Source organism: Acipenser ruthenus, chromosome 12, assembly GCF_902713425.1.
Source record: "Acipenser ruthenus chromosome 12, fAciRut3.2 maternal haplotype, whole genome shotgun sequence".
Classification (NCBI taxonomy): Eukaryota; Metazoa; Chordata; class Actinopteri; order Acipenseriformes; family Acipenseridae; genus Acipenser; species Acipenser ruthenus.
In genome coordinates this window covers 39,630,093-39,656,451 of record NC_081200.1, presented here as the reverse complement: position 1 = coordinate 39,656,451, position 26,359 = coordinate 39,630,093, and the positions used below count along the sequence as shown (strand labels likewise).

The 26,359-nt window shown below is 38.8% G+C and overlaps 1 protein-coding gene across 2 annotated transcripts; it reads left to right on the top strand.

Moving 5' to 3' along the window:
* The first annotated feature begins 1,431 nt into the window (after positions 1-1,431).
* On the top strand, positions 1,432-13,866 carry LOC117416462 (phosphoglucomutase-1). Of its 2 annotated transcripts, none has more exons than XM_034027543.3 (11): positions 1,432-1,765; positions 6,946-7,108; positions 7,415-7,561; positions 8,584-8,709; positions 9,295-9,485; positions 9,936-10,090; positions 10,800-10,915; positions 11,947-12,082; positions 12,792-12,975; positions 13,126-13,260; positions 13,547-13,866. In XM_034027543.3, exons 1-11 carry the CDS (start codon positions 1,520-1,522, stop codon positions 13,634-13,636), a joined length of 1,689 nt encoding a protein of 562 aa, XP_033883434.3. In that variant the 5' UTR covers positions 1,432-1,519; the 3' UTR covers positions 13,637-13,866. The 2 variants fall into 2 exon arrangements, with proteins under 2 accessions (XP_033883434.3, XP_033883433.3); XM_034027542.3 differs by lacking the exon at positions 1,432-1,765 and adding an exon at positions 4,809-5,291.
* The last annotated feature ends 12,493 nt before the right edge of the window (positions 13,867-26,359 follow it).

Sequence of the window (26,359 nt, the reverse complement as noted above, 5' to 3'; positions counted from 1 at the left end):
GGTACTGGGACTGAGAATGTCTTTCAGGACAGGCTTCAAAGCAAGAATGATTGATGCAAGTTTTATATATTTTTTCTTTGCTTTAAGTGGCATATCTACATTTATTTCATAGTCTTTTTGCTATACAGTATTCCTGACCTCCTTTAAAGATAGAATTCATGTCATCCGGACTTCAGTACAACTTAAAAAAAATAATAATTAAGATAAAGCAAATATACTTGTAACGATTAACTTTGTCTTTGCTCAGAGCTGGACACTGTTACAGCAGTATATGATGCAACAGGCAAATAAAGTTTAGTAAACATAACCTTTCACAATAGTTTAAAAAACGTTAGAACTCATTTCCTGGCCAAATTTGACAGTTTGCTATAGTAAAAGCATAGCAAATTGTAATAAAGCATGGTAAAGAATATTAATAAACATGGCAAACTGTGGAAAATGCATAGTAAAACTGCAATGAAATACCAATAGTAAACTTTTACTAGGGAAGTGCAATCTATCAGCCCGAACACTTCATGTGCACAGTGCAAGTTGACTGTGGCTGTTCAATTCATTACAACATGCTAGTACTGTAATAGATTTATATACAATCATGCAAAAAATGTGTTCTAAACTAACTTTTACATTATTCTCCTGTCATTTTTTTAATACTGTATCCAAAATTCTTATGAACCAAGACCCACTTTTTGACCTAATGCCACCCAAAAGTGAAAATGAAAGAACAGTCTTACACAGTTAATAAGGCAAACCTCCAGAGCATTTAGATATCTTTTAAAATCACTTGCTACGGACTTCAGTCCATGTGGATCTAGTAAAAATGGCATTGAGCATTAGGTGGTCACGGTGTCCTGGCCCTTCAGTACAATGAATTAGTGATCAGCATGTTTCATACATAATACAAATTAAAACATAAACTCTTGACCATTTCTTTGGATTTAGTAAGCGACAATAGTGTTAATATTTACCCATGACAGTTACTTCTGTCAGGCTGATTTGGGGTGTGAGAGCAATGGTCACAAAAGTGTGCCATTTTACTGTTTACTTATCACTGTAAGGTGTCTATCTATCTATCTATCTATCTATCTATCTATCTATCTATCTATCTATCTATCTATCTATCTATCTATCTATCTATCTACACTGCTTGAAAAGTCTTAAGTCTTTAGATCTATTTCTTTACATTAATTTCATTATTATATATTTTTTACAGATGTTACATGGGAATAAATATGCGGAGCTCTGGAAAGGATGGTCAATGTAAACCTGAAAGTTGCTGTCAACTAATCACTATATATGAATACTCGGTTTCTTAGGCTGCAGTAGCACGCTTTTACAACAGCACGCCTATGCACGCAGTGCAGCAATGCACTTTCAGAACCTTGTCCTGTCGCTTTAAATCTGCAAGTAGGCGTTGCCGTAAGAGCAGCGGAGAGTGTGTGTGGTGTAGTTCCTCCTCCTCATCATCACTAAACCCATCAACCAATTCACGGAGCACGTAGGGCAAGCTTTAGGAGAGAAAATGCCGAAAATAGCTACTGTCAAAACTAAGGCTTACACCGACCAGAAACCAGGAACCAGCGGTTTGAGGAAAAGAGTTACTGTTTTCCAACAAAATCAACATTATGCTGAAAATTTCATCCAGAGTATAATTTCTGCTACCGACCCAGCAGTGAGACAGGAAGGCACTCTCGTTGTGGGAGGCGATGGAAGATTTTTTATGAAAGAGGCGATTCAACTCATCATTCAGATCTCTGCAGCAAACGGGGTAAGAATTCATTTACATAGTGTATATTCAAAAATGTCTATTTCTTAGTCCGTACAGAGTCTGTGCTATGGGACATCTGTTGACATTACCTTTGACATTTTAACCAAGGCTTGCTCAAGTGTGAAGTTTAGCCTACGACGTGTGCATTGCCGAGTATACGTGGATAGACAGTACTGTATTTAACTGGTACAGGTCGGTACTAACAGTTACACGTTTTAAGAAACTATTCTACTACATGTATTTATTTAAACAGCTAGTTTCACGGATTCTGACACTAGTCTTGGACTATTGGACTGTAGTAAATGTTATTTTTAGTAAGATTGGTGCAAACCAAGGTCTGTGAAACGTACCAGCTAAATAAATAGTAGCACAGTATCTTTCAAGTCACCGGAAGAAACTAGTGTATAGTACTTAAAACTGCAGGTAAATACTGTAATATCTGCCGAGGCTTACATTGAGTGCACGGCCGGTCTCGTTTCCATAGTTACCAAATGAAAGGGGGCGTGTCTCTGTAGCCACTGCAAAAAGAGCCCCTGTCTGTGAAGGTCAACAGCGGTGCTGGCATTGCTTAGGAGTCCCCGGGGTCGTGCTCAGCAACACGTCTGTTGAATTGAGGCCGGCTAATTCTCCCCCCCAGTGTACCTCTAAATTCACAGGCAAGCGTGCTCACAGGAAACAGGACAACCCTATTTCTTCATTTAAACCATCAGGCGACTTAGTTTGAAGATATTAACAGTATTTTAGTAACAAGAGCTCATGAAGGTGTAGGTTTTAATGTGCAAGCCACACAGTGGCAAGGGGAAAGCCAGACACCCCATCCAGTCTTGCCTGGTATCAGTATGAACCAAAATGTCTCCTCTGATGTATAAATAAAAATAACTTTTTGTTTTTGCTTTGAAAGCTTTGTGGAGTTTTTTCTCCAGCGCTACAGAGAGCGAGTCTATATTCACCTGCTTATTATCTTTGTAAGCATACCACGATCCCAAAAGCCTGCTTCTGACTAAGTGAGAATTGGCCTGGGCTAATGTTCACCCTCTCTGGACAGAATACTGGGTGAGAATTAGGCTGGGTGAGGGTAAGCCTGTAATACTGGCACAAAGATAGGCCCGACCATAATATAATAACATTTTTCACTGTGGGATTATGAGGATATAGTTATTAATGGCGTTAAGTGCCATTGTAATACATATAGTTGTCATCTTAGGTACGGCTGCTGTTTTTTTTTTTTTTTTTTAATAGATATCCAGCTACAACCTACATCACAGACATCACAAAGCCATGAGTCATTTTCAGAGTAAAAGTGTAACAAACCTCTTTTTTAAAAAACACACAATATGCTCCAAGTCCTCTGCTTTACAGAAAAGGTCCAGAAAGGATTCACAAACACAGTCAAATCATTCCCCAATACATATTATACTACAATTGCCCATACATACATATATCACTGTAAAGTTTTACATACCGTTTCTTATCCATAGATCTCATTTACAGTGGTGGCAGGACAAGTCTGCCTCACTGTTTCATTAACACAGGATTGTTTAGGAATGACCCTTGTGAGGCAGTATAGCAAGCCATGTGCTAATCAGTTATAGGGAAGCCTGGTTAGGACATTCTACAGCACAAGTTATTGAGAATAGCATAATTTAAATATAACCCTACAAAGTTAAGAATGTGGTTTGGCCTCTAATCAAGATGTAGTTTAGACTCCGATTAATAAAATGTCATGGCCAAGCCAAGATCAACAAATCAAGCTAGAGTGACACAGAAACAATGGTGCAGATTTTCCTTGTCTCACTGTGACGTGTGTGGTCACACCCCAAACCCTTCCCTAACAAACTATGCTTTTTTTCCCCAGTATGAAAGCTACTGTAAGAGGCGAAGTGGATCACAGTTGAGTTTTCAGTGGACAGCAGAGCATAACACAAAAACCACCACACAATGTGACACCTTTTGTAAGCAGTCTTATTGGATAAGTATGGAGACTGGCTTTCTCCCTCAACCCCAAGAGAGTGGTCCCTGTGTACAGTACAGGCATGACGCATGATTTTTGGTCTGAAAATCAAGTGCCTGTATGATTAGAGAGAGGAAAGGCTGTGATTGATTTCTTACAGATTTTCTATCTGGAGATGTATGTAAAACCCTCAGTTAGTGTTTCCTTTGCAGTACTCGGTTCTCCCTGTAGAGGGCACCCTTGATTATGCCTTCAGTAGCTCCAAAAAGAATGTTTCAAGCTCAATTTATGATCTGTGGGACACAATACAAAAAAACGTGAATGTCACAGTAATTTTTGTTTTCATTAGTATATATTATACCTTCAACACTAACAATCTGCAAAAGCTTTTTTTGAAGTTAGAAAAAGTAAAACATTTTTTAAAAAATGTGTTGTTTCAAATGAAAAATATAATATAAATATTATGTTATCCTCACTGAACAGGTATGGATATGGAGTGAAACAATTTTGATTGTTTTCATAATTTTCTTGACTCTTACATGACCCACAGATACAGTTTGGAGTCATGTTTCTCATAATATACTATTCAGCTGGCTACAAAGCTAAATATTTCTGATGCATTATTGATAAATTGGTGCAATATAAAGTAACACATACTTTCTTGGTATAATATTATTAGTGCTAAACATTAATAATACTCAGCCTACTAATCTATACTTTCAACTTACCCTTGCATTAACATTCCTCAAATGAGCCCCATTGCAGCTTTGTTTTTTTTCCCCTTTTGATTTTATAAGCAGAGCAATCGGAGGACAGTTCTGTTTAATCTATGAGTTGTCACTAACAACCGATTTCACATCTACCCATGCTTGTAGAATGCCAGTCTGCCCCCAATGCCTGAAATGTTTCAGATGGCCCCGATCCGGCTCTATAAATCAGTGCAGGGCTCCAGTCTGGCTCGCTGTGCCTTTGGATAGCTGCTCACAGATAACTGGGTTCCCTGCTGCATTTTCACACCAGACAAGGACGAATGTGCGTTTTCCTCTATTCTGAAGGATTGTGTGGGAGAACGAGTGGCTCTTTCCTGAACGATGCACAGTATTAGCTCCCTTTGACAGTGATCTCTGTGGACAAGTGCTGGGAAGCTTCTTCAGTTACAAAATCTGCCTCCAACCTAAAGTCCAGGGAGTTATTTTTGGGCACTTAACTACTTCGTCTGAACTTCGGAATACTGGATCAGCCGTTAGTCTTCATGCACTCTATCTTTTCATACCAAAGTTTCAATAGAAATTTCATTTTTTTATGGTTTTGCCAACAATGGATGATAGCCCCTTGCCAGTCCTGACTTTACCAACTTTTGCGTACAATGACCAGAAGCCAGGAACTAGTGGATTAAGGAAGAAGACCTACGTTTATGAGACCAAGACAAACTACCTGCAGAATTTTGTTCAGAGTATATTTTTTTCCATTGATTTGAGAGATCGGCAAGGATCCACTGTGGTTGTTGGAGGCGATGGCCGGTATTTTAATAAGACTGCAGTAGAAATTATAGTGCAAATGGCAGGAGCGAATGGGGTCAGTATAACCTACTGTACGTTATATTTCAGAATTACTAGAGAGTTGCATTCTATTAAAAACATGCACGCTGTACCTTTTATTGACCTTTTAGATGTAAATACAAAAAGCTTTACTTCAGTGCTAAAAGAGATCCAGAGTGGCCAGCAGAAGGAAACATTTATTCCCTTGACCGTTTGAAGTATGAAGGGATTTATTTCAGTTTCGCTATCCATGGATACCAGATACATTTTTAACAATTAACTTTTTATTGTAATGACAATCTAAAGGATATTTAGGGAAGTAGCTAATAGAATCTGGATATCTCCAAAACAATGATGATTCAGTTTTGAAAGATCTGAACCTGACTTTTTTTAATGTTTTTTAAATCGGATTAGATTGTATTAAAACTCTCCCTGTTAGTCAAATGAACTTTGAGGCTGTTCATGAATACTATATACTTCTGTATATAATGTATTTATTTATTTTTAAGAAACGGTATACTGTTAAATTCAAATCTATACAAGTCACCACTTTGTTATTCGGTAAAAAAATAAATAAATAAAGTGAATCTGCAGGAATATACAGAGCCAGACGTTTTCAATAAGAGGTCCTTTTTTCCCCAGTGAGTAAGGAGTGAAGTGTGAAGAATGTGGTGATTCGCTGAGCACTGTAAATGGCAAATCATTTGTGTGCTTCGATCCCCATGACACAGTGTTTGATTTCCAGCAATGCTGAGGCGCTAAGCACTTATTTTGGAAGATTGACAAGTTCAGTAGTAACACTCTGATCTACCGATTCATTTACGAGCCTAACCGCTGTGAAGAATGCCGGTTAACTAAATGCCCCTTTTGTTGATGGCGTCACAATAAATATAATTCATGTTTTATAGCAGAAGACTGCATAGCAGTTTGATTCATTCCAGGTTATTCTCTGCACCGTGAAGTTTGACTGCCTTTTGGAAATAATGTAATGTTTGTTCTTGTTACTTCTTGTACACAGATATCTTGCATGTTTTTATTTGATATGTATTTCATTCAAATAGCAATATGTATCAAAAAGCAACGTTTGTTCTAATATAGCCAAAGATTACTAGCATTTGTTGCAGACCTCTTGACTCGAATGCATTAGAGAAGTACTGGTAAGTGCTTTAGATGTTGCAGTGTATTAAACAAGAGTGAAGATGGGCTATCGCAGTTTGGGGTTTTTAGGGATTATAACATTTTTGTTTCAGAGAATGGAACTAGCCGTAAGCTGTGTGTGAAATTCTGTTTGACAGTACTGTACTTAAGTAATCATATATCCCACTTCCTTTTCAACATTGCGGTAGAAAACTCATGTTAGGTCTAATACGCTAAACCTAGAACTAATGATACATGTCATGTTCACAAATGGCATTTTACAAACTATATTTTACAGATCTATATGTTTCCCACTATGTTGTGTATATATTCTTTAAGAAAAAAATGGTTTAGACATTTATACTAAAACAGTCAATATTGTAGAGGTTCAGATATAATGTTTTGTGTGTAGTGTACACACATCCATATTCTTTATATAAAACTGTGTGTTTCCCTCCTGTCCTCATTGACAGTTGGCCGTAGCTTTCATTTTTGTTGTTCAGCCATGTATATATGAGACATTGTCTTGACGGTAGCTTTGATCTCATTTTTAGATCGGTCGTTTGGTAATCGGACAAAATGGAATCCTCTCCACCCCGGCTGTGTCCTGCATCATCAGGAAAATCAAAGCCATTGGAGGCATCATCCTAACAGCCAGCCACAACCCCGGTGGCCCCAACGGAGACTTCGGCATCAAATTCAATACTGCCAATGGAGGTGACAATGTTCAAATGACTGAAACACATCCAACGAGCAGCACTGCTATTCACACTAGGTCCATGTCTGTGACCCAGACCTAATTATTTTAGAATCAGAAAAGCTGTTCCATCAGTGTAATTACACTTATACAGTAGAATGTGTATTCAGTACTGCAAGGATTTGGAAAATGACTCTTCAGTGTTTTTAAAGGACATATTGATGTTTGTATGGATGTATGTATGTATGCATGCAATCTAGGATTGAGGCATTTATGTGCTTATTTTATCTTTCTCAGAGTAATGACACTGTATTTAATACCTTTAGGGCCAGCTCCTGAGGCTGTTACAGACAAGATATTTCAAATTAGCAAAACTCTTGAGGAGTATGCCATCTGCCCCGACCTGAAAGTAGACCTGACCACCATTGGGAAGCAGCAGTTTGACCTAGAAAACAAATTTAAGCCATTCACAGGTAAGTGAGGGATGACATTTATACAGCTTTTCATTTTTTATACCTGAATGCATCTTTACTCCTTTGATTAATAGGCTGAAGTCCTCATATCTTGTCAAACCTGAATTAATGAGGTTGATTTCTGTGCATATGTGTGTGTCTATCTATCTATCTATCTATCTATCTATCTATCTATCTATCTATCTGTCTGTCTCATTCAGTCATAGATGGTTGTTTTTTTTCACAGTTTTGGCAGGGTGACTTCTTGAAATCCATAGAGTTAACCCAAACTGTTTTAACATTTCTAAATCTGCTTGATTTAAGCAGCAGGTTCCTTTGGTATAAAATGACAGATTTTTCATATTTTGAATAAAGACCTGCAACAATGAGGTCAAATAGAGATGCTACCATGCAGCACATGTTGAAGCACTTGTGCTAATTTAAATTGACAGGTCCAAAAGGCGATTAAGGGAATATTTGGCATGAAATATGTTTTCAGTACTGTTTCTGATGTGCACAATTGTGGAATTGTGGAATTGTGTTCCCAGTTAGGTCTCTTTGATCCAGGTAACCTTCTTCCTGTCAGGGTCAAATTTATATTGGAAACGACTGGCTTAATTGAATCCATTTGACTTGGCAAAGCTTAAGCTGGTGTTGGTTCAGTATTGTTTAACTTGGTAAATGTTGATATCCAGTCTAATTTGATATTATCATGTTTTTCCATACCTATGGCATGAGTGCACCACAAGAAGATTTGGAATGAGCTGCTCACTTTGTGCCCTGAGTTTGTTTCCCTTTTGTACAGGCTTTTCAATCAAGTTCCCATGCACAGAAGGACATGCACCGAACACAACCCTCCAATCGCAAAACTGCATCATCCCTGTGCTAACATTCGAGAAGGCTGTTAATTGAAAACATGTTTGTACAGCTTTCATTCAGCGTCTGGGATAGAGCACAGTGCCAGGGGCTTTTCGAATGAAGAATCTGAATGGTGGTCTAGCTGATGTTCACATGCTGCCTTGTGGCTTTGTGCTTGTTTTCAGTTGAGATCGTGGACTCAGTAGAGTCTTACGCAAACATGCTGAGGAACATCTTTGACTTTGCTGCCTTGAAAGAGCTGCTTTCAGGCCAAAAACAACTGCATATACGGTTAGATGCCATGCATGGAGGTAAGGAACTCATTTGCTGGATGTTTTACCCTGTGCTTCGTTGGGTATGTCCTAGTGTATACCCCCTTTAACATCAGACGCCTTCATTGACTAACAATTACTATTGCTTTGCTTCACACATTCCAAAAGCATATCTGAATCCCTGCAGTGTGAAGGAGGAGACATGAACCAGGTTTCATACAATTGGAGAGCCAATCAGCAGCAGTAATGTCTCTCAATTCCATAGTTGTCAAAAACTGAATTGAAGCACATTTAGTGTTCTAGGCTGTTGGCATTACTAACACAGGAGACCTAACAAGCTTTGTGAGAGTGAAAGTTATACTGGTACTGTAGTTGCAAAGGTCAGGCATTTCTTTGTGAAGTGTTCACCTTTTGACCCTGAAACCAGGAAGACGTTGCATGCCTTTGATCAGCTTCAGTGCAGAGTACAGCTTGGGCTTTGTGTATTTTGGGGAACATTTTTTAATTGCTGCACTTTGTACTATTGAGCCGCCTTTTTATTTTCAACTTTCTTATCAGTCTGTGGGTTTTATTCCATCTCTGTCCTCCTTCCTATGCTTACCTGTTCTGCTTATCTTTACCCAGTCGTGGGTCCTTACGTGAAGAAAATTCTGTGCGAGGAGCTGGGGGCCCCAGCAAACTCTGCGGTGAACTGTGTACCCCTGGAGGACTTCGGGGGTCACCATCCCGACCCCAACCTGACCTACGCTGCTGACCTGGTGGAGACCATGAAGGGGGGAGAGTACGACTTCGGAGCTGCTTTTGATGGGGACGGTGTAAGAATAGCAGCAATCATTTAAAGAAATAGCAAGCAGAAGCATGTTTTAACTGTATCATTTACAGCTGCAACAGTATTGGTAATATGGTAACCGTATCCATCCCCATTTATTAATATCAGGGGAGTAAGAAGGTTGCGTTCTCAGGAGGTGTATGTTTAAAATAAATATTAGCTTCTGTTTAAGAAACCCCCTTGACTTGAAATAGACAGTACTGCATAAATAACCCTTCGACGAGGAAAGGTAATCAGTCACTGCCCAGTTGTGATAATTCAACTGTCCAATTCAACTGTCTGTCGTTTCTGTATCGTGGCATTTATGCTCCACAGATTTGAAATAACAGGCTCCATGCAAGTTGCAGGTGGTTACCAACCTAAGCAGTAAAATAGATAAGTCATTGTGTGGCTTGTTGTGACCTGAGATTTATTTCCTTTCTTTCTTCTCCACCAGGATCGTAATATGGTTCTGGGAAAGCATGGATTCTTTGTGAACCCCTCTGATTCCGTGGCTGTCATTGCTGCTAATATCTTCAGTATTCCGTACTTCCAGCAGACAGGGGTGCGAGGGTTTGCACGGAGCATGCCGACCAGTGGAGCCCTGGATAAGTAAGTGTGACAAAAGAACACATGTAATGCTGTGTTGAAAAAATAGATTAGTAGCTACATGTAGGTTAAAGGTACATAAAGTCACGTTTTTACAGAGAATACAGACCTCTCTTTTCTTCAGTGATGATCACGAAACTCTGACCAGGTTGAGTAAAGGTTGAGTTTTCCAGCTCTCTGACAGACTGCGTCTCTGAGCCATCAGTGACTACAGGCGACAGTTTTATAAAGCCCGGAACACGATCACACTTCCTTCGATACGGAAAACCCCTTCCAGCAAGTCTAATCATAGACTGGACCCTCTCCAGGAGTATCCTGTCCACTCAGTTGCGTATGAGCGTATCACAATGTAGATGAGAGATTACTGATTCTTTCTGTTCAAGGTTTAAGGGCGGGTGTCCTGTGACACAGGTCACTGAGCCAGAGGAGCAGCTCCCTGCAGTTATAGAGATGTCACACCTCGCACTGGGGTTAAATAAAACTGCATCAGGACCCTCAGTAACAGTACTTGCACATCTGGGACTGGGCCTGTACCACTGACAGGTGTAAGAGTTTGCTGCAAAGGCAGGGTGGAGCTAATAGTCCTCTGTAATCATACACCATTTTATTTAAACATATTTTGCCTAGGAGTACATTATCATACCAATATTTTTGCCATAAAGTTAAAAATACACAATGGTCTTGTGTAACATGTTGCTCAATTTCTTTGCAGCGTTGCAAAAGCGACAAAAATCTCCATGTATGAGACTCCAACCGGTTGGAAGTTCTTTGGGAATTTAATGGATGCCAACAAACTGTCCCTGTGTGGAGAAGAAAGCTTTGGCACAGGTGAGGAGAATCTGTTTATTATTAATACAAGTGAACATTCAACAAGATCACAGAGGCAGCAGTGTGGAGTAGTGGTTAGAGCTCTGGACTCTTGACCGGAGGTTTGTGGGTTCAATCCCTGGTGGGGGACACTGCTGCTGTACTCTTGAGCAAGGTACTTTACCTAGATTGCTCCAGTGAAAACCCAACTGTATAAATGGGAAACTGTATGTAAAAATAATGTGTAAAAAATAATGTAATTGTATGTAAAAATAATGTGATATCTTGTAACAATTGTAAGTCGCCCTGGATAAGGGCGTCTGCTAAGAAATAAATAATAAAAAATAATAATATTAATAGAATTAAATACCAAAGTGGTAATTAGTAGAGCAGGTGTAGTAATCCAACAAGAAAAGACAGACAACAAACTACGGTGAAAAGGTTTCTGTTTTATTTGTAATCCAAATGGTCTGATGACCCAACAGTAAATAATAGTACTGGCAATACACACAGCGATGTGTATTGCACAGGGAAATTATGGGTTACAGTCCCGTAAACAATAATAAACAATAGTCCAGTACAAACACACAGAAGATACAAACACCATCACCAGTCTAAAGTGCGTGCTGTAGTGCTCTGTCACAGGGGCATACAATTGCACAATACTATTTAATATTTATCTTATATTCCCAAGTTTCCTATCTATGTATCTATTTTGTAATGCACCTATGATTTTTTCAAAGTTATGGCAGGGCAACTTCTTGAACTCCATAGAGTTCACACAAACTGTTTCTAAAAATGACATTCAAAATTCATGACTAAAGGGGATATATTACTTTATCTTCTATATTCCTTCAATGACAAGCATCTCCTATTCCACCCCGTCTGTCACCCATCTCCTACATTTCTTGCAGTTCCTCCTCCAATGCACAGCTCGGTTCTTCACTCTGGCTTTCAAACTGGCGTCCATGCTGAGGGTTTTGTCAGCCTATCACAGCTCTGAAGCTGGCAGAATGCACAGACCTTTTTGTTTGTTGTGTCTGTTCTGTTAGGTTCTGATCACATCCGCGAGAAGGACGGCCTGTGGGCAGTGCTGGCGTGGCTCTCCATCCTCGCCAAGCGCAAACAGAGCGTGGAGGACATCATGAAGGAACACTGGCAGAAGTTCGGTCGCAATTTCTTCACCAGGTAAGAGAAGAAAACTGCCGAACAGCCACTGCAGTTTACATAGCGACTCGCTATGCAGATCCATTCCGAGATGGAGTCGTGTTGCCTGCTATAAGAAAGAGGAAACAAGCACGTTTTCAGGGTGGACAAGCTGTCACCTTTGGTATGTTGAGAATGACCAAATCAGAAATGTTTTTATAGGTTAAGAGTTATTTTGTATCTGCTTTTTATATCTTTTATATCCACTATATCTAATATAGTGCCCAAGTACAGCACCCACTGGTGGCCAACCTGGAAAGTGCTGTAATGACATCCCTTATATTTATAGATCACTTTTGTACCTTTTTTTTAAAAAGTAGTGCTTGGGATAGTCCTTCGTCAGTGTAAAGTAATGTAATTACCGTCTGAGCCTGAAACCTTTGACTAATTGATTTGGTTCCTTAAAGTTTTACCCTGTATTTTTGTATTGAGTGTTTTTGAAGTTATGCATGAAGACTCCAGATAATGTGATTGGAAGGCGATGTTTTAATTTTTTTTATTTCAATTTAAATGTTTTAAATGGCACAGATAAGTATTTGGAGTGGTCAACGTGAATCCTAAATTGATGCCCACCCTAGAAACAATCCCTGTAGTACAGCATGCATGTGTATCCGCTTCTTCGCTCCCTGCCTCTGCCTGTTAATCCTTGTGTTTGCATTAAAGGCTTCCCACACGTCTTCCCATCTTCCAGGTACGACTATGAAGAAGTGGACTCTGACGCTGCCAGTAAGATGATGAAGGACCTGGAGGCAGTGATTCTGGACCGGGCCTTCATTGGGCAGAAGTTCTCGGTGGGGGACAAGACGTACACTGTGGAAAAATCCGATGACTTTCAATACAGCGATCCTGTGGATGGCAGCATCTCTAGAAATCAGGTAAGGGAAGTGTGTTCTAATACAGTTCATGTCGGTTTATTTAAAAAGGTTTTAATATAATATCCTGTGTCTACGGGTTTGGAGTTCCCTTTGCTTAAATGTAAGCTCAGCGGTGTATGGTGATGATCTTCTCCAATTGGGTGTTGGCAGGGTCTGAGAATCATTTTCTCCGATGGCTCCCGAATCATCTTCCGACTCAGTGGGACCGGCAGTGCTGGAGCAACGATCAGGCTGTACATTGACAGCTATGAGAAAGACCTGCAGAAAATATACCAGGATCCACAGGTGAGTTTGCAACATGCAGCATAAAACACACAGCTCTGTTGAAATATGATAATGGACATAGGGATTGATATGAGAGACTAGTATACAGCATGTCATTTTAAGAGCTCAAATAGTTTTATGTTATTTATTTATTTTTAACATTAGTTTTTTTATTTAGAAAAGAAAAAGCTCCTTCATGTGGCTACAATTAAAACTGCATGTTGTAATTTTTTCAAAAGGAATATCGGTTGTATAAGTGATGTTTCCAAACGACGAGAGAGCGATCTTATTCCTGCCTTTTTTCCAGGTTATGCTGGCTCCCCTTGTCACCATCGCCCTGAAGGTTTCTGAGCTTCATGAAAGAACTGGCCGATCCGGCCCCACTGTTATCACATAAACTCAAAGTAAACTAAACAAAGTCAAGAGATGAATATGTGCATATTGGGTAAATGTAAAAAACAAAACAAAAACAAAAACACAATAGAAATAAAATGACCCTAATTCAGTTATGACTGTAGTCTTCCACTTGTTCATGTGGATTTTGACCAACTTGTACCGTCAGATTGTTTGAAATATTAAAGTAAAAAAAAAAAAAAGCAAATTGAATAAAAATGTATTTGAAAAACAGTTTAAGATTTTCACAGTTGTTTTATATTATTGAAATGTATGGTGCTTTTATATTTTTTTCTATATAAGGGGTTTGTTTAGTTCATAACTTTTCAGGTTGATACACCAGAGTAATAGATCAGCACAGAGACAGTCCAGACTAAGTGAAGCGAGGCGGGCTGTACGAGCAGCAGGGACTCGGGAACTCAGGGAGGAGTTGTTCCAGGTTGAGGGGCAGAGGGTGTTTTCCTGCAGAGACCTGCAATGTGAGGGGAAGGTAGTGCACAGTGAGGTCTGTGCTGATTTAGAAACTGCTTAATTGTTTTCATTCCTGCCTTCATCTCGTTCTCTCTCGGCAGAGACAAATCCTTCTTTCCTGCTGGAGTTTTTGTCTGATCTCTCTGCTCCAGGATCCAGCACTGGAGACCTGCAGTGTACCTCTGAGCAGTCTGTCCCTATTGTCATCTAGCTCGACAAGATCCTTAAAAACACTTGTGTTAATAATCAACTAACTCAGAAAAAAGCAAGAGCTATTATCAGTTGCTAATCCTATATATATATATAATTTTTTTTTTTTTTTTTTAATCTTCCAATACAAAAATAAATAATGCATGTTAAGATACCTAAACAAGCCTGCTGTTTTGGTTATTGTTATCTGCTGTTTGAAAGCTTAAATCCTCCATCAAGTAAAACCCTTAAAACATTTGAAGAAATGTGAATTGCGTCTGACTGACAGCAGTAAAATGTACCCACCAGACACCCCCCTCAGCACACTGCATTTGAAAAGTACTTCTGCTAGTTTTATTACACTAGCCATGATGCTATAAATGAATTTTAAGAAGCAAGCACCAGACTGCGCTTTTCTTCACTTTTGGTGACATCTCAATAGGTTCTACTACTTCACAGTCTGGTTTTATTTATTCTTTAAGAAATATGCAGACACCGAACCCGGGGCACCTTGGATTAGAACAGCAGTATCTTTCCTGCTGCCAAGTAGTTAATCTATAAAGTAACTTGACTGATTTCTGCTAGGCAAAATGATGGGGGATTTGTAGAGAAGGCAGACAGAATCAGACAGAATTGTACATCTTTTTTTCTTCTTTTTTAAACAAAAAGGATGTTCAGCTTAAGGGTCTAGACTAATCCCTTCAGCAGACTTGTCTCGAAGGTTTCCCTGAGAACTACGTCCAAAAGGGACAGTTGCTGAAGAACAAATCGGACAAGAAGTTGCCAAAAGATGACATTATCCTCACTCTTTACATTGAACAGACCCCATGGATGATGAAATCCAAACTGTGGAAAGATTCTGGTTCAATAGGTTAGTCCCTTTTTTTTCACAGAAAAGCGTGTGCACATTTAGCCTGTAGTACAGTATATCCTTTGCAGAACACCAGCCTCTATATACAGTAGAAAAGCTATTAACCCTGGTCTCAGTTGCACCATTCCTTTACTTTTACAATAAACGGTGGCATTTGTACCCTACAAATTAGAGTAAAGAGCCCTTTGGTACATAGCAGGCTTTTTCTTACAATAAATTCATTGTTTACTGTTCCTTTTATACAGTATAATATATTGGAATACATGTCAGAGTCAGCCTACTGTAGGAACCCGCTGAGGATTCTTTGGAATCTACAGCTTAGCATTCCTGGACATTGTCAACAACCTTAAGCCAGTAGGAAGAATTTGAGTTAAATATTGACAGGCCCTAGTCATGTGTCAGTATCTCTCCCTGTCTGGAGAAGACCAGACCCTTTGTATTGCTGTTCGAATTCACTGGAACTCCACTGGTTCATTTTGTACCTTCTGTTCGGAAATGCCCCACTTGTTGATTGGCCTGCCATATAAATCCTCTTTTGTCTAGTGGAAATACTGCAGGGAAGGGGGTGACGACCCTGCAATGGCACTTCAAAGAGGGGGATCTGGCAGTTAGGGCTGGTTCTTGAAATTGTTCCTTCATGCTCCAAGATGAAACACAGCCCAGAGGAAGCAGCAGGACCTCTCGGCGTTGCTCAGCTTCTCGACTTTGAGAAAGTATATAAAAGCATGCTTCTGTATTGCCAGTAATGGCTTACAGGTTTTATTTTCATTGGCTGTCACTGTCAAGCAATCACAGTGAAATGTTCATGTAGCGCGTTGACTTTGCTAGCGTAGAACTGGGAGTTATTTTGTACAAGCTATGAAACCTTGTGAGACAGTGGTTTCCAGCTCTGCCCTTGGGATACAGAATTGAACCAATTAACTAATTTAGGATTGACTGAAACAAGTTCCTGTAACGAATGTTGAGTTTGGAGCCACTGTTCTACGACAGCGCAGTATTCATGAGAAAACTTTGCAATTCTCTGACAGAAATGCACCTTGTGATAACTGAGGATTCATCCATGGTCTTGGATGGGGTGGATAAAAAACATTCACATTATTATTTACTGTAGATTCAATATTCATTTAGTATTACTTTAGTTTTTGCATTCAAACTGGATTCCAAAAGTATTGTTTTAAGATACAAAATGAATGAGTATTATTGAATACATTGCATCTACATTATCAGCCTAAATACAAATACAAATGCAGAAGACATAATTTAAAATACAAAATAACTAGGTCACTTTGGCTTACTGAAAAAAAAGAACCATTCTACATTAAATCAAACAACATACGGATGTGTAGTTTTTTTTATTAGTAGTCTCCAACAAAGCATTGCCCACATATTAAAACTAGACTGTGCACTTCAACCTCATAGCTCTTGGAACACCCTTCATACAAAGTATGGTATACAGTACCTGTAGAAGGTTTGCAAAGTAATTGAACTGGATATGTAATGTAACAACAGGTTGTTTTTTTAACTGCCTGCCTGAGTAGCCTAGCAGAAATACAAATTATCACTGCAAGAAAAACTGATTTTTTTAATGCACATTTGTTCAATATTTCAATTTTTTTGCTTCGATTAGCTAGATGTCTTTTCTTTGATCAGAAATGTTTAATTATTGATGTAACTGGTATTCTTTTTCAAGTCATTACTTAAATTATATAATTTGCGCATTTAACTCTAAAAATGCAAATATGATACCATGATGCATTCCATCATTTGTGTTAGATCAATCATTGCAGGTCATCTTATAATATCAAGTGTGTGTCCGCTACCCCATACTGACACACCGGTCTATTCAATTACTGCACTTCCACTTGGGTGCACATGGCATGGTTGGAACAGCAAGGATGTGAATAGAAATATCAAAGTTGCATAATCAGAATTTGCTTTCCTTACAGATAAGTGCAATGTAATACAGGCGGAAGCCACACACAAGCTTTCTCTTGATTGAAGATATGCATTTCCTGCATATGGGTGTAATTGAAGATAATGACAGATAGAATACACTGAAGTACCAGCTTGGCACAGCAATGGAAGACACACTACACCCCAAAGGGGCAGCGTGTTTGCATGCTTTGTGTAGCTGGAAAGAACACAAAAGACTTGATCTGCCCGGGACTCAATATCAAGTCTGTTGCACCTCAGTATTAGGCACAGCATTTTACTCAATCTCAACAAGTGAGGAATGTTGAATCCGCAGTGTCCTCCTGAAAGTAATACTCACCCCACCTGCTATGAATATAAATCTTGTGTTTGTAATCATAATGTGCTCTTTGTTTTCATTTGATTCAAGTTGAAAAGAAAGTTATTTTTCATCATCTTTTTTTCCTCGTAATCCCATTGATGAGCCCCTTGGTATTATAAGTGCTTCACTTTTGGCTAGTTTGTATTTTTTTTTAAGTCAATCCAGCTGGATTACAAAAAAATTGAATTCATCTCCAATGAATGCTTTTTGAGTCAAAATAATTTTGACTTTTTTTTTTTTACATTACCAACATAATTTGCTTTTTATAACTAAAGAATATCTAAAATTAATTTATCTCATCTTTTGTCAATAAATTAAACCACACATTCATGTTTCCTAAAAATAATATATACTGATGCAACACTCAGGTCTAATGGTTTTAATCAAATATTTTAAACATAGATATCAAACAAAACCACAGAAAATGTAAACAAAAATACAGATCAAAGAACCATGATAAGTTTTCAATATGAAACGTGACACACTGTCAAAATGTAACATTACAAAGTTAGTATCGGGTATGACCTCCCTGAGCATTAACACAATCCTGGCAGTGTTGACGCATAGACCTGATCAGCCTCTGGATAGACTGCTGTGGGATGTTCCGCCACTCTTCCTGTGCAGCTGCAGCCAGCTGATGAAGTTTGGCTGGTCACGGTTGTCTCCTGTGGATGGCACTGGCGATTTGGTCCCACAGATGTTCTATTGCACTCAGGTCAGTAGAAAAAGATGGCCACGGCAAGACCTCAACATTGTTTTCCTGAAGTCGTGCAATTGTAATCCTAGCACTGTGTGGTCTTGCATTGTCCTGCTGGAAAATCAACACTTCCGGATTGGCTTGCAGGAACGAAAAGACTGCCTCAAGGACTTTGTCAATGTATCACTGAGCAGTAAGGTTACCCTCAATCTGCACCAAAGGCGTTCTTGTGTTAAAGTAGATTCCTCCCCACATCATCACACTTCCACCGCCTCACGGGTTGGCTTGAACAATGCAACAGTCAGCATAACGGTCCTGGGCCGGTGTGGTGACCCTCTGCTTTCCAGGACGTGGCCTGTCCCTCACAGAGCCGGTTTCCTGGCTTCTCTGGACTAGTCTGCTGATTGTTGAAGCAGCACATCTCATTCTCCGAGCAACTTCTCTCACAGACAGGCCGCCTTCAATCATGCCGATAACAACCAGGCGATCTTCATTACTCAAGCGGGGCATGGTCGTATCTTTCTCTGTTCTTGCATTAATTAAAATCATGTCTTTTCAAATGGCTATTTATACAGATTCTTAATCAGCTCATTTTGGCAATTTTAATTTAACTCAAATACCAAACACTGAGCACCTGGCATTTTTATGAAATCACATGACTTGAGCTCAGTATTTTGTTATCCCAAGGAACAATACTACTCAAACATCAACAAACCTATCTGCTCACTATTTAAAATGTAAATAACATTATGTATGTGCCCAATGAGCTATTGATGTAAAACTTAGACTGTTGCTTTTTCGTTGTGTATCAGTATATATTTATTTAAAGAAACATGGTGCAGCTTTTGCGTTGTAGCAAAAGTTTAATAAATCATAGGCCTACCCTTGTTTTGCAATACATCCTTTTTAAATACAAAGCAATGTAATACATTATTAAGATTAACGAGCTGATATAAAACATTAAATCAAATATATATTTATATATATATATATATATATATATATATATATATATATATATATATATATATATATATATATATATATATATATAAACATGGAAGGAATGACAAACAAAACCTTGATCACGTGCTGTTGTTAAAGGATTGGATTTAACTTGCCAAGTCTCTTTTTTCATGCTAAATTGGTCTGGCTAAGCCTCAGAGCTAATCTCAAAACAAAATAAACCAAACAAGATGTTGGACTGGTTTGCAAGCAAAACAAATTACAGTATATTAAAATATGATTGATTTGCCATTTTTCCATTTACAATCATTCAAGTTTTGAAAACCGTGTTATATTCATCTTTCATCTAAGCATAATAATATCATAATAATACTTTTTGGTTGTTTTTACTAACTGTCCCTTCTTTTACACTGAAGAATGCTCCGAGCTCTCCTCTCACAGATTATACTGCAAAGGGCAGTGGTTTATATTTTGCTAAATGTTTTGCTTTGTATTGTATTGTTCCTTTAAATGTCCACTTACACCTAAAGAAGAGACTTTTGAGGTCTTGAAAGCCATTGGTTTTAAATCATAGTTTATCTAACAAACAGTATCAGATCTTCAAATCTCTCACTGTTACCTTGATTAACAACACCAAAGCAAATCTATTGAAAAAACAGTGTATCAGTGGTATTCTACTCTTGTAACATAGCAAACTAGCAGCTATTATTACTCACAGTGAAATGTATCAGTGCTTGGTCGAAAAAAATCGTCTTGATTACTTTGTAGTGTTGACTGACAAATCTATAGGAAATCTTTGAGCCCACACAGATCGCTCCATCAGGTCATAACAATTACTCTCCTATGTATTTTTGGGTTATCACTTGCTAATGGAACGGTGTGGTCTCAGTTAGCTCTATAAAGGTATCGTGTTCCACTAAACAATATATGTTTTCATGGTTGTTCTTGAACTTTTGAAATGAACCCTACATTTGTGGTTGACAGAATCATTAAAGTAGCCTGATTGTGATAAATATACATGCAAAATACGCTTACAAAAATATTCTTTAAAAAATACGTGTTTAGGAATGCATAGGCTTCAACGGGAAGGTGTAAAATTAATTAGTGCACAAAGCTTTGTATTCTCTACAAATTACAGCTTGGTGGTCCAGTGGTTAAAGAAAAGGGCTTGATACCAGGAGGTTCCTGGTTCAGACATTTACTGACCCTTAGCGTGTCACTTAACCTCCTTGTGCTCTGTCCTTTGATTATGTCTATATGAAATGCTTAGTACAAAACTCCTTGGAAGTTTAGGGCAGCAGTGTGGAGTAGTGGTTAGGGCTGTGGACTCTTAACCAGCAGGTTGTGGGTTCAATCCCCAGTGGAGAAACTGCTGTTGTACCCTTGAGCAAGGTACTTTACTTAGATTGCTCCAGTAAAAACCCCACTGTATAAATGAGTAATTGTATGTAAAAACATAATGTGATATCTTGTAACAATTGTAAGTTGCCCTGGATAAGGGTGTCAGCTAAGAAATAAATAATACTAATAATAGGAAAGCTTGAATTGTTAGTTGAAACAGCTATACTGAAATACAAGCTTTGTAAATCTTTACCTTTCAAAGTTTTAATTGATGATTTTTTATGAGCTGGGAAAATAAAAAAGATATCCATCAAAAAATAAAGCACATGTTGTGAGTACTTTAAGCTTGTTAACTCATTTACTTGTAATTGCTTCCAAATGTTTAATATCAGATGTAATCTGTCCCATTGACTTACTTTTAAATGAAAAAAAGAGTTGAAATTGGCAATGAGGGATACTTTATACAAACAAACCTTCATAAATCACAGCGATGGGGGTTATTTTATCATTGTGTTTTACGTGTCTTTTCTTTGTTAGTGTTTTTGTGGTTAAGTGACAGTTCTGTGAAAACATTTGAATAGCATTCCACATGGACCATGTGCTGCAAGGTTCTGGTGCTCATTAAAGCTGAGGTTGAAATTGCTGTAGAACTGTTGAAGTAGGTACTCTAAATAGTGTTAATAATAATAATAATAATAATAATAATAATAATAATAAGCTTGAGATCTCCCCCACAGCTTGGGTTACCACCTCTGGGGGGGAGCGGAGGTGTTAAAAGTTTAAACTCTCTTTAGAAATCCTATATGCATCCAATAGGAAACATTGATAATATGGACAACCAATTCATATTGTACATCTACTGCAGTAATATTGTATCCTGATGTATCTAACTTGTGCTCAATTCACGGTCCTGGCATTCAGTGTGTCCTGGAAAGGGATACTGCATTCCTGGAACACCTTCCTCAAAACCGGGACGATCCATGGAAAACACAGGTGGCAACCCAACCCACAGCACCTCCATACCAGTCTCTGCAAGACACCTTGTGGTACAGAAATAGAAAGTTCATCAATGAAGGTTCATGGAGTATTGTAGCTATTCCACAAAGGGATATTGTAGCTATTCCCACAGGCCATTGGCAAGAGTGAAATAAACCACTGCGCACCCTGAATGCTTATGGAGTGTTTTGTTTCTATAACAAGTACAATGAAGCGAAATGAAAGCACGCTTAAATCTAAACCAAGCAGACGGCTGAGCAGCATCAGGAGCACAGCAGCGGAGTCTCATTTGGAGATGCGATTTGCCCGGTCAATCTGTCGTTGGATTTCAATGAATGCGAGGATGACATTCACTCTGCAGTGTTGAATACGAACAAGTGGTTTGATGCTAGATCTCTCAACACTTATAGATTCTGATTGTACTGTGCGTGCAATACTTTCCTAAGAGGACATTACCGTCTGTGAGTCCTCAATCACAGTGATATAAATCACAGCCACTTGTTGGGTAAATTCAAGTTTCCGTGTCAGATCAAGCCATTCTTCTTTATGGTTTGTTGCTATTGTCGTTAATACTTTTTCCCTAGCAGATTTTCATTGGATGGCTTGTTGACCCCTTTTTTCTGCATTATGTCATCATCCAAGACTGTATCAAAAGCACATTCCAATCTTTAGAAACATTACTGAATTTTATCATCTTTAAAGTTATAGGCACACAACTGCATTCCAGTCATGAGATAATGTTGCCAGGCACACACACCCAAGAGTGTAAGCCCACTGCAGTGGATCATTGTACTGTAGTTTTGTAGTTCAGTTCATGTTGCTCATGCTGTCTCTGTAAGTTTATACCTCCAGTGTTAATTGCTTGGTCCAGATGTCCGTAATAATGGTAGAGGTCACACGTGCCCCAAAGCAGTGGCTGTAAACATTATTTAACTAATGTAAAGACTGGCAGGACAATATCACTAATGATCATTGATCTGCAATCCATTCAAATCTGCTTTTAAGTACCTAAGGGCCACATTTCCAAAAGGTTTACTTCAGTCTTTAATTAATGGCTGTTTTTTCTTTGAAAGAGGTAAAACACCTGTTCATTTTGCTTAACTAGAACCAAACAACTAAGCTATATATTTCAAGCTCTCTTAAGCACTCTCAAGGTGTTTGGTTTTTCATTGTGTAACATTAACATGATTTTTTTTTTCTCCTTTCAAAAAATAGGAGTTAATTAAAGAATTAACTGACCACTTTATTTTAACATGACGGATACACATGAGTCTGCAATGCCTCTCCTTCAGTTTATCTTCTCGAATGTCCAATTATTCTGCAGTTTTGTACAGCAATCTCTAATGTACGGTTTTATCTTATACAGCAATAGAGCCCTGCTTGTCTACCTATTGTAGCACTGCTCTGTGTGCTGTGTGTAACGACAGTTTGCAGTCACAGTCTTCTCTCGGAAATCTCCCCCAATGAAAACATATCCTAAAAATCTCAAAGCAACAGTAATAAAAGCAAAACAGTTTAGGTATGAGGCATCCTGTTCAGTCCAGCATGTTCCCCTTGCTGTTTACTTTTTTGGATTTAGCTGACGTCTAAATTGACTATCATTACAGGCAGACATTATGAACGCTAGAAGAAAATACAGAGCGAACATTATTAGTAAACATCAGCTGCACTGTTAACCTCTGTTTGCCTTTGAGCACGTCTGAAACTCTGAAATATTAGCTCTTCCCACTAGGGTTTAACAAGCTGGCAACCATCCCAGTATCCCAGGCATGATTTAGGACCTAATTACATCTTCAAAACCTTCGAAATATGAGGGTGATGGGTTAGGCAGAGGCTTTTTTTGGGGGTATTTTTTTGGGAGTTGGGTTCGGGTTCGGGTTCGTTTTCTGACCTTCAGTGGGCATGGATAGGTGGTAGAGAGTTTTTTCCTTGGTAAAAGTAGATCTCAATCATGTCTCAAAACACAGCAAACACCAGAGATCTTTCAGCGTGTGTGTGTGTACGTATTGCATCCCTCATAATAGCTCAAGATGTCTGATCAGTGACGTGTTTAAAGCTTGCTCTTGTTTTTCGTTCATGACCCGAGTTTACAAGCCCACACAGCAAGGCCATCTGTCAAATTCGGCTGGCAGAGACATCCACATACTTGCCTGCTGAAAAATATGAACACCCGCCCAGATCATTTACTGTGGTATGAAAGCCATCCCTGTTTGACTGCGTTGCCAAAACGCTAGGAAAGGCCCTATTGTAATGATTTTAAAAAAAGAGACGTTTCAGGTCTGGTTTGATCACTAATAAGGGATTTGCTGTATGTGTGAGTTGGTGTACCTCAAGTAATAAATTGTATATAGGTAGTAATATAGGTATACCCTACAGTGTACTGTTTCTCACAAAATGAAAATGAAGGAAAAGCAAACAAATCTAGGAGATTAAAGCTGTCCAACGACATACAGTAGGTGCTGAATAAGCGTTTTTAAATGTTTTTCTTCAGGTGGGAGTCTTGGGTTACTGATCTACATAGCAGGCAGTGAACCCCTCTATCCATACCGTGACAAACTCCATTCTTAGATTACCTTGCATTGAGCTCAAGTGTGATTGATTGCCACCCTTGCACAGTGCAGGAGTCAGCATGAAATTCTGCAGGGTCTAGTTTACCATTCTGGACTGGGGTGTGAAGACTGGTCTGCTGTGAAATAGAGAGTGTCACTTTAAAATCGTGGTCTTTTAAAAGGAAGAACAGACTGGTATGGTGCACAACTTGGAAAGAAAAGCTAAGGTAGAACTCTTACATGAGCCATTAGAGGTTTTGTAAATTCAACATTTAGTTATTTTTTAACCATATTATTCACGAATCATACTAATGGCATTGCTTAATTTTTTTTTTTTAAGTTGGTAAAGATCGGGCCATGGTAGTACAGTACTGTACTCCCATTGTGCTGTAATAATAAGACATGACTACAAAGGTAAATCGCATCTTCTGTAATAATGTCAGTTTCTTAACTCTTTCTTGACCTTTTACTTCACATCGCAAGGCATTAACTTATATAAAGGGTTTATTTCAACACCAACAAGGGAGTGAAATGTTAAGAGAGGAGTAGGTGGCTGTTTATTGTATTCCGGTTCAGTACCTTGGTTTTTGATTCCTGCTGTGCTTCCACTGTGATGACTGAAGAATCCCCAGGAGCTACAGAGGGTGCTATAACCAGGGGGCTTCACTTTTTAATGATTGAAACCTTACTGTCCTGTGCTATAACTCATCGCCATCGACTGAACAAGGATTGAAGAGCAAGTTTATTTTTGTTTTGAGGACCATAGACAGCTGTGCACAAGAAGGCAGACACAGAAAAGTTAAATAAAAAAATTTAAAAAAGTTTTTCAAAACCCACAAAATAATTACAAACATCACAAAAAGGTAAGGGGACAGAAGACAAGGCAGAGGAATGGGCGCCTCGCCTCCGAGAAGTCATACAGCTTAATAATGAATTCTAATCAAAAACATTTCTGCTCAATAGAATCATGACGTGCCTTCTTTCAGCTCATCTCCAGGAATGCTTAGGCACAACCCCAACGTCAATAGATCTGTTTTGACTGATGGACTATGACCGAGGTTGGTTATTATATCATTGTGTGGTTGCTTCTCTTACCCCAAAGCATTAAAAGGATATCTAATAGGGTGCTGCATTCAAAGGATATCTAATAGGGTGCATTCTGCAGTAATTAAATTAGAGACATTACACTACTGATGTCTAAAGCTCATGACTTCAATACCTCTCTTCATTTTATGCTCTGACGAAGGTCTTGCAACCGAAACGTTAATTTCTATTTTCTTTTAAAGAATAGAAAAAGTGATATTTGGCAAAATACAGTGTGCGGGAGTGTTTTAGATTTTTTAATTTTGTTATTTGGTTTCCTACGCGCCTGTGATGAGACTAATCAGGAGAGCAGATGTTTAATTCATTTTGAACAAGCAAGCTGAATATTTCAACTTTCAACTACCAGGGGGTGGTATAATAAATCCCCTTAAAAACAAAGACGCACAATACCACCTTAAAGGGGGCTTCAATGCAACACATATTTCATGTAGCCAATTTAACTGATAAAACTCTGAGTCAAAATCTCCCTTGAACATGCTTTTTAACTCATAGAACCAGCGGCACTTAGGAGAGAAATCTTCATTTTCAAGGCAGATCTGCTGTTTTTTAGAAGAGAGATGAAAAACAGTTCTGACCCACAGTGATCAGTTCTGATCCTGCTGGATCCTTCTATAAGGCATCACGGCACTGCTGTGTTAAAGCATAGCACTCCACTGATGACTAACAAAGACGATTCACAATCACGAGGTAACGAAACACCAACCTCCATAATCATAATGGAAAAGCAAAACAAATTGAACTGCACTGGGATAGCTGCTCAATGTATCACCTAGCATTAGCCTTTTAAAGAAAAGGCTGTTATAGAGTCTCATATTTCAATGCAGGACCATAAACCCCAGAAAGAAAAGCTGACTGATCTCGCATATCAAACTGTGACCCAGCTACTTTGCACTTTTTCCCTTTGCCTGGCTGTAAGACTGGAGTAATGAAATCCAGACCCTTTGACTTGTACCTTCCCTGTGAGGGCCCTGGTTTATGAGACCAATAAAGTCCCAGGGGTTTCAGAAACCCGCGAGGAACAGAGAGTGTTCAGACATTCAGAAGATAAAACACAGGCAAGCGACACTCGCTCTGAAGCAAAGGAATGCCGGTCACCTTTACGCAACACCATCAAATCCAGTCTTCTGTCTGTTCCCTCTGAAACGCTGTTGTTTTTTTCAGCCTTGACATGTGTTTATAATTAGTTGTTACCCAAGCCTCAAATGAAAGAAATGCATCGGAGATTTCAGCACTGCGCAATAAACATGCCC

Coding starts and splice junctions, on each gene's coding strand:
- LOC117416462 (XM_034027542.3), top strand. CDS start 5,019: ATGGTTTTGCCAACAATGGATGATAGCCCCTTGCCAGTCCTGACTTTA. Junction 8,710..9,294: donor GTTAGATGCCATGCATGGAG/GTAAGGAACTCA, acceptor ATCTTTACCCAG/TCGTGGGTCCTTACGTGAAG. Junction 10,091..10,799: donor ACCAGTGGAGCCCTGGATAA/GTAAGTGTGACA, acceptor ATTTCTTTGCAG/CGTTGCAAAAGCGACAAAAA.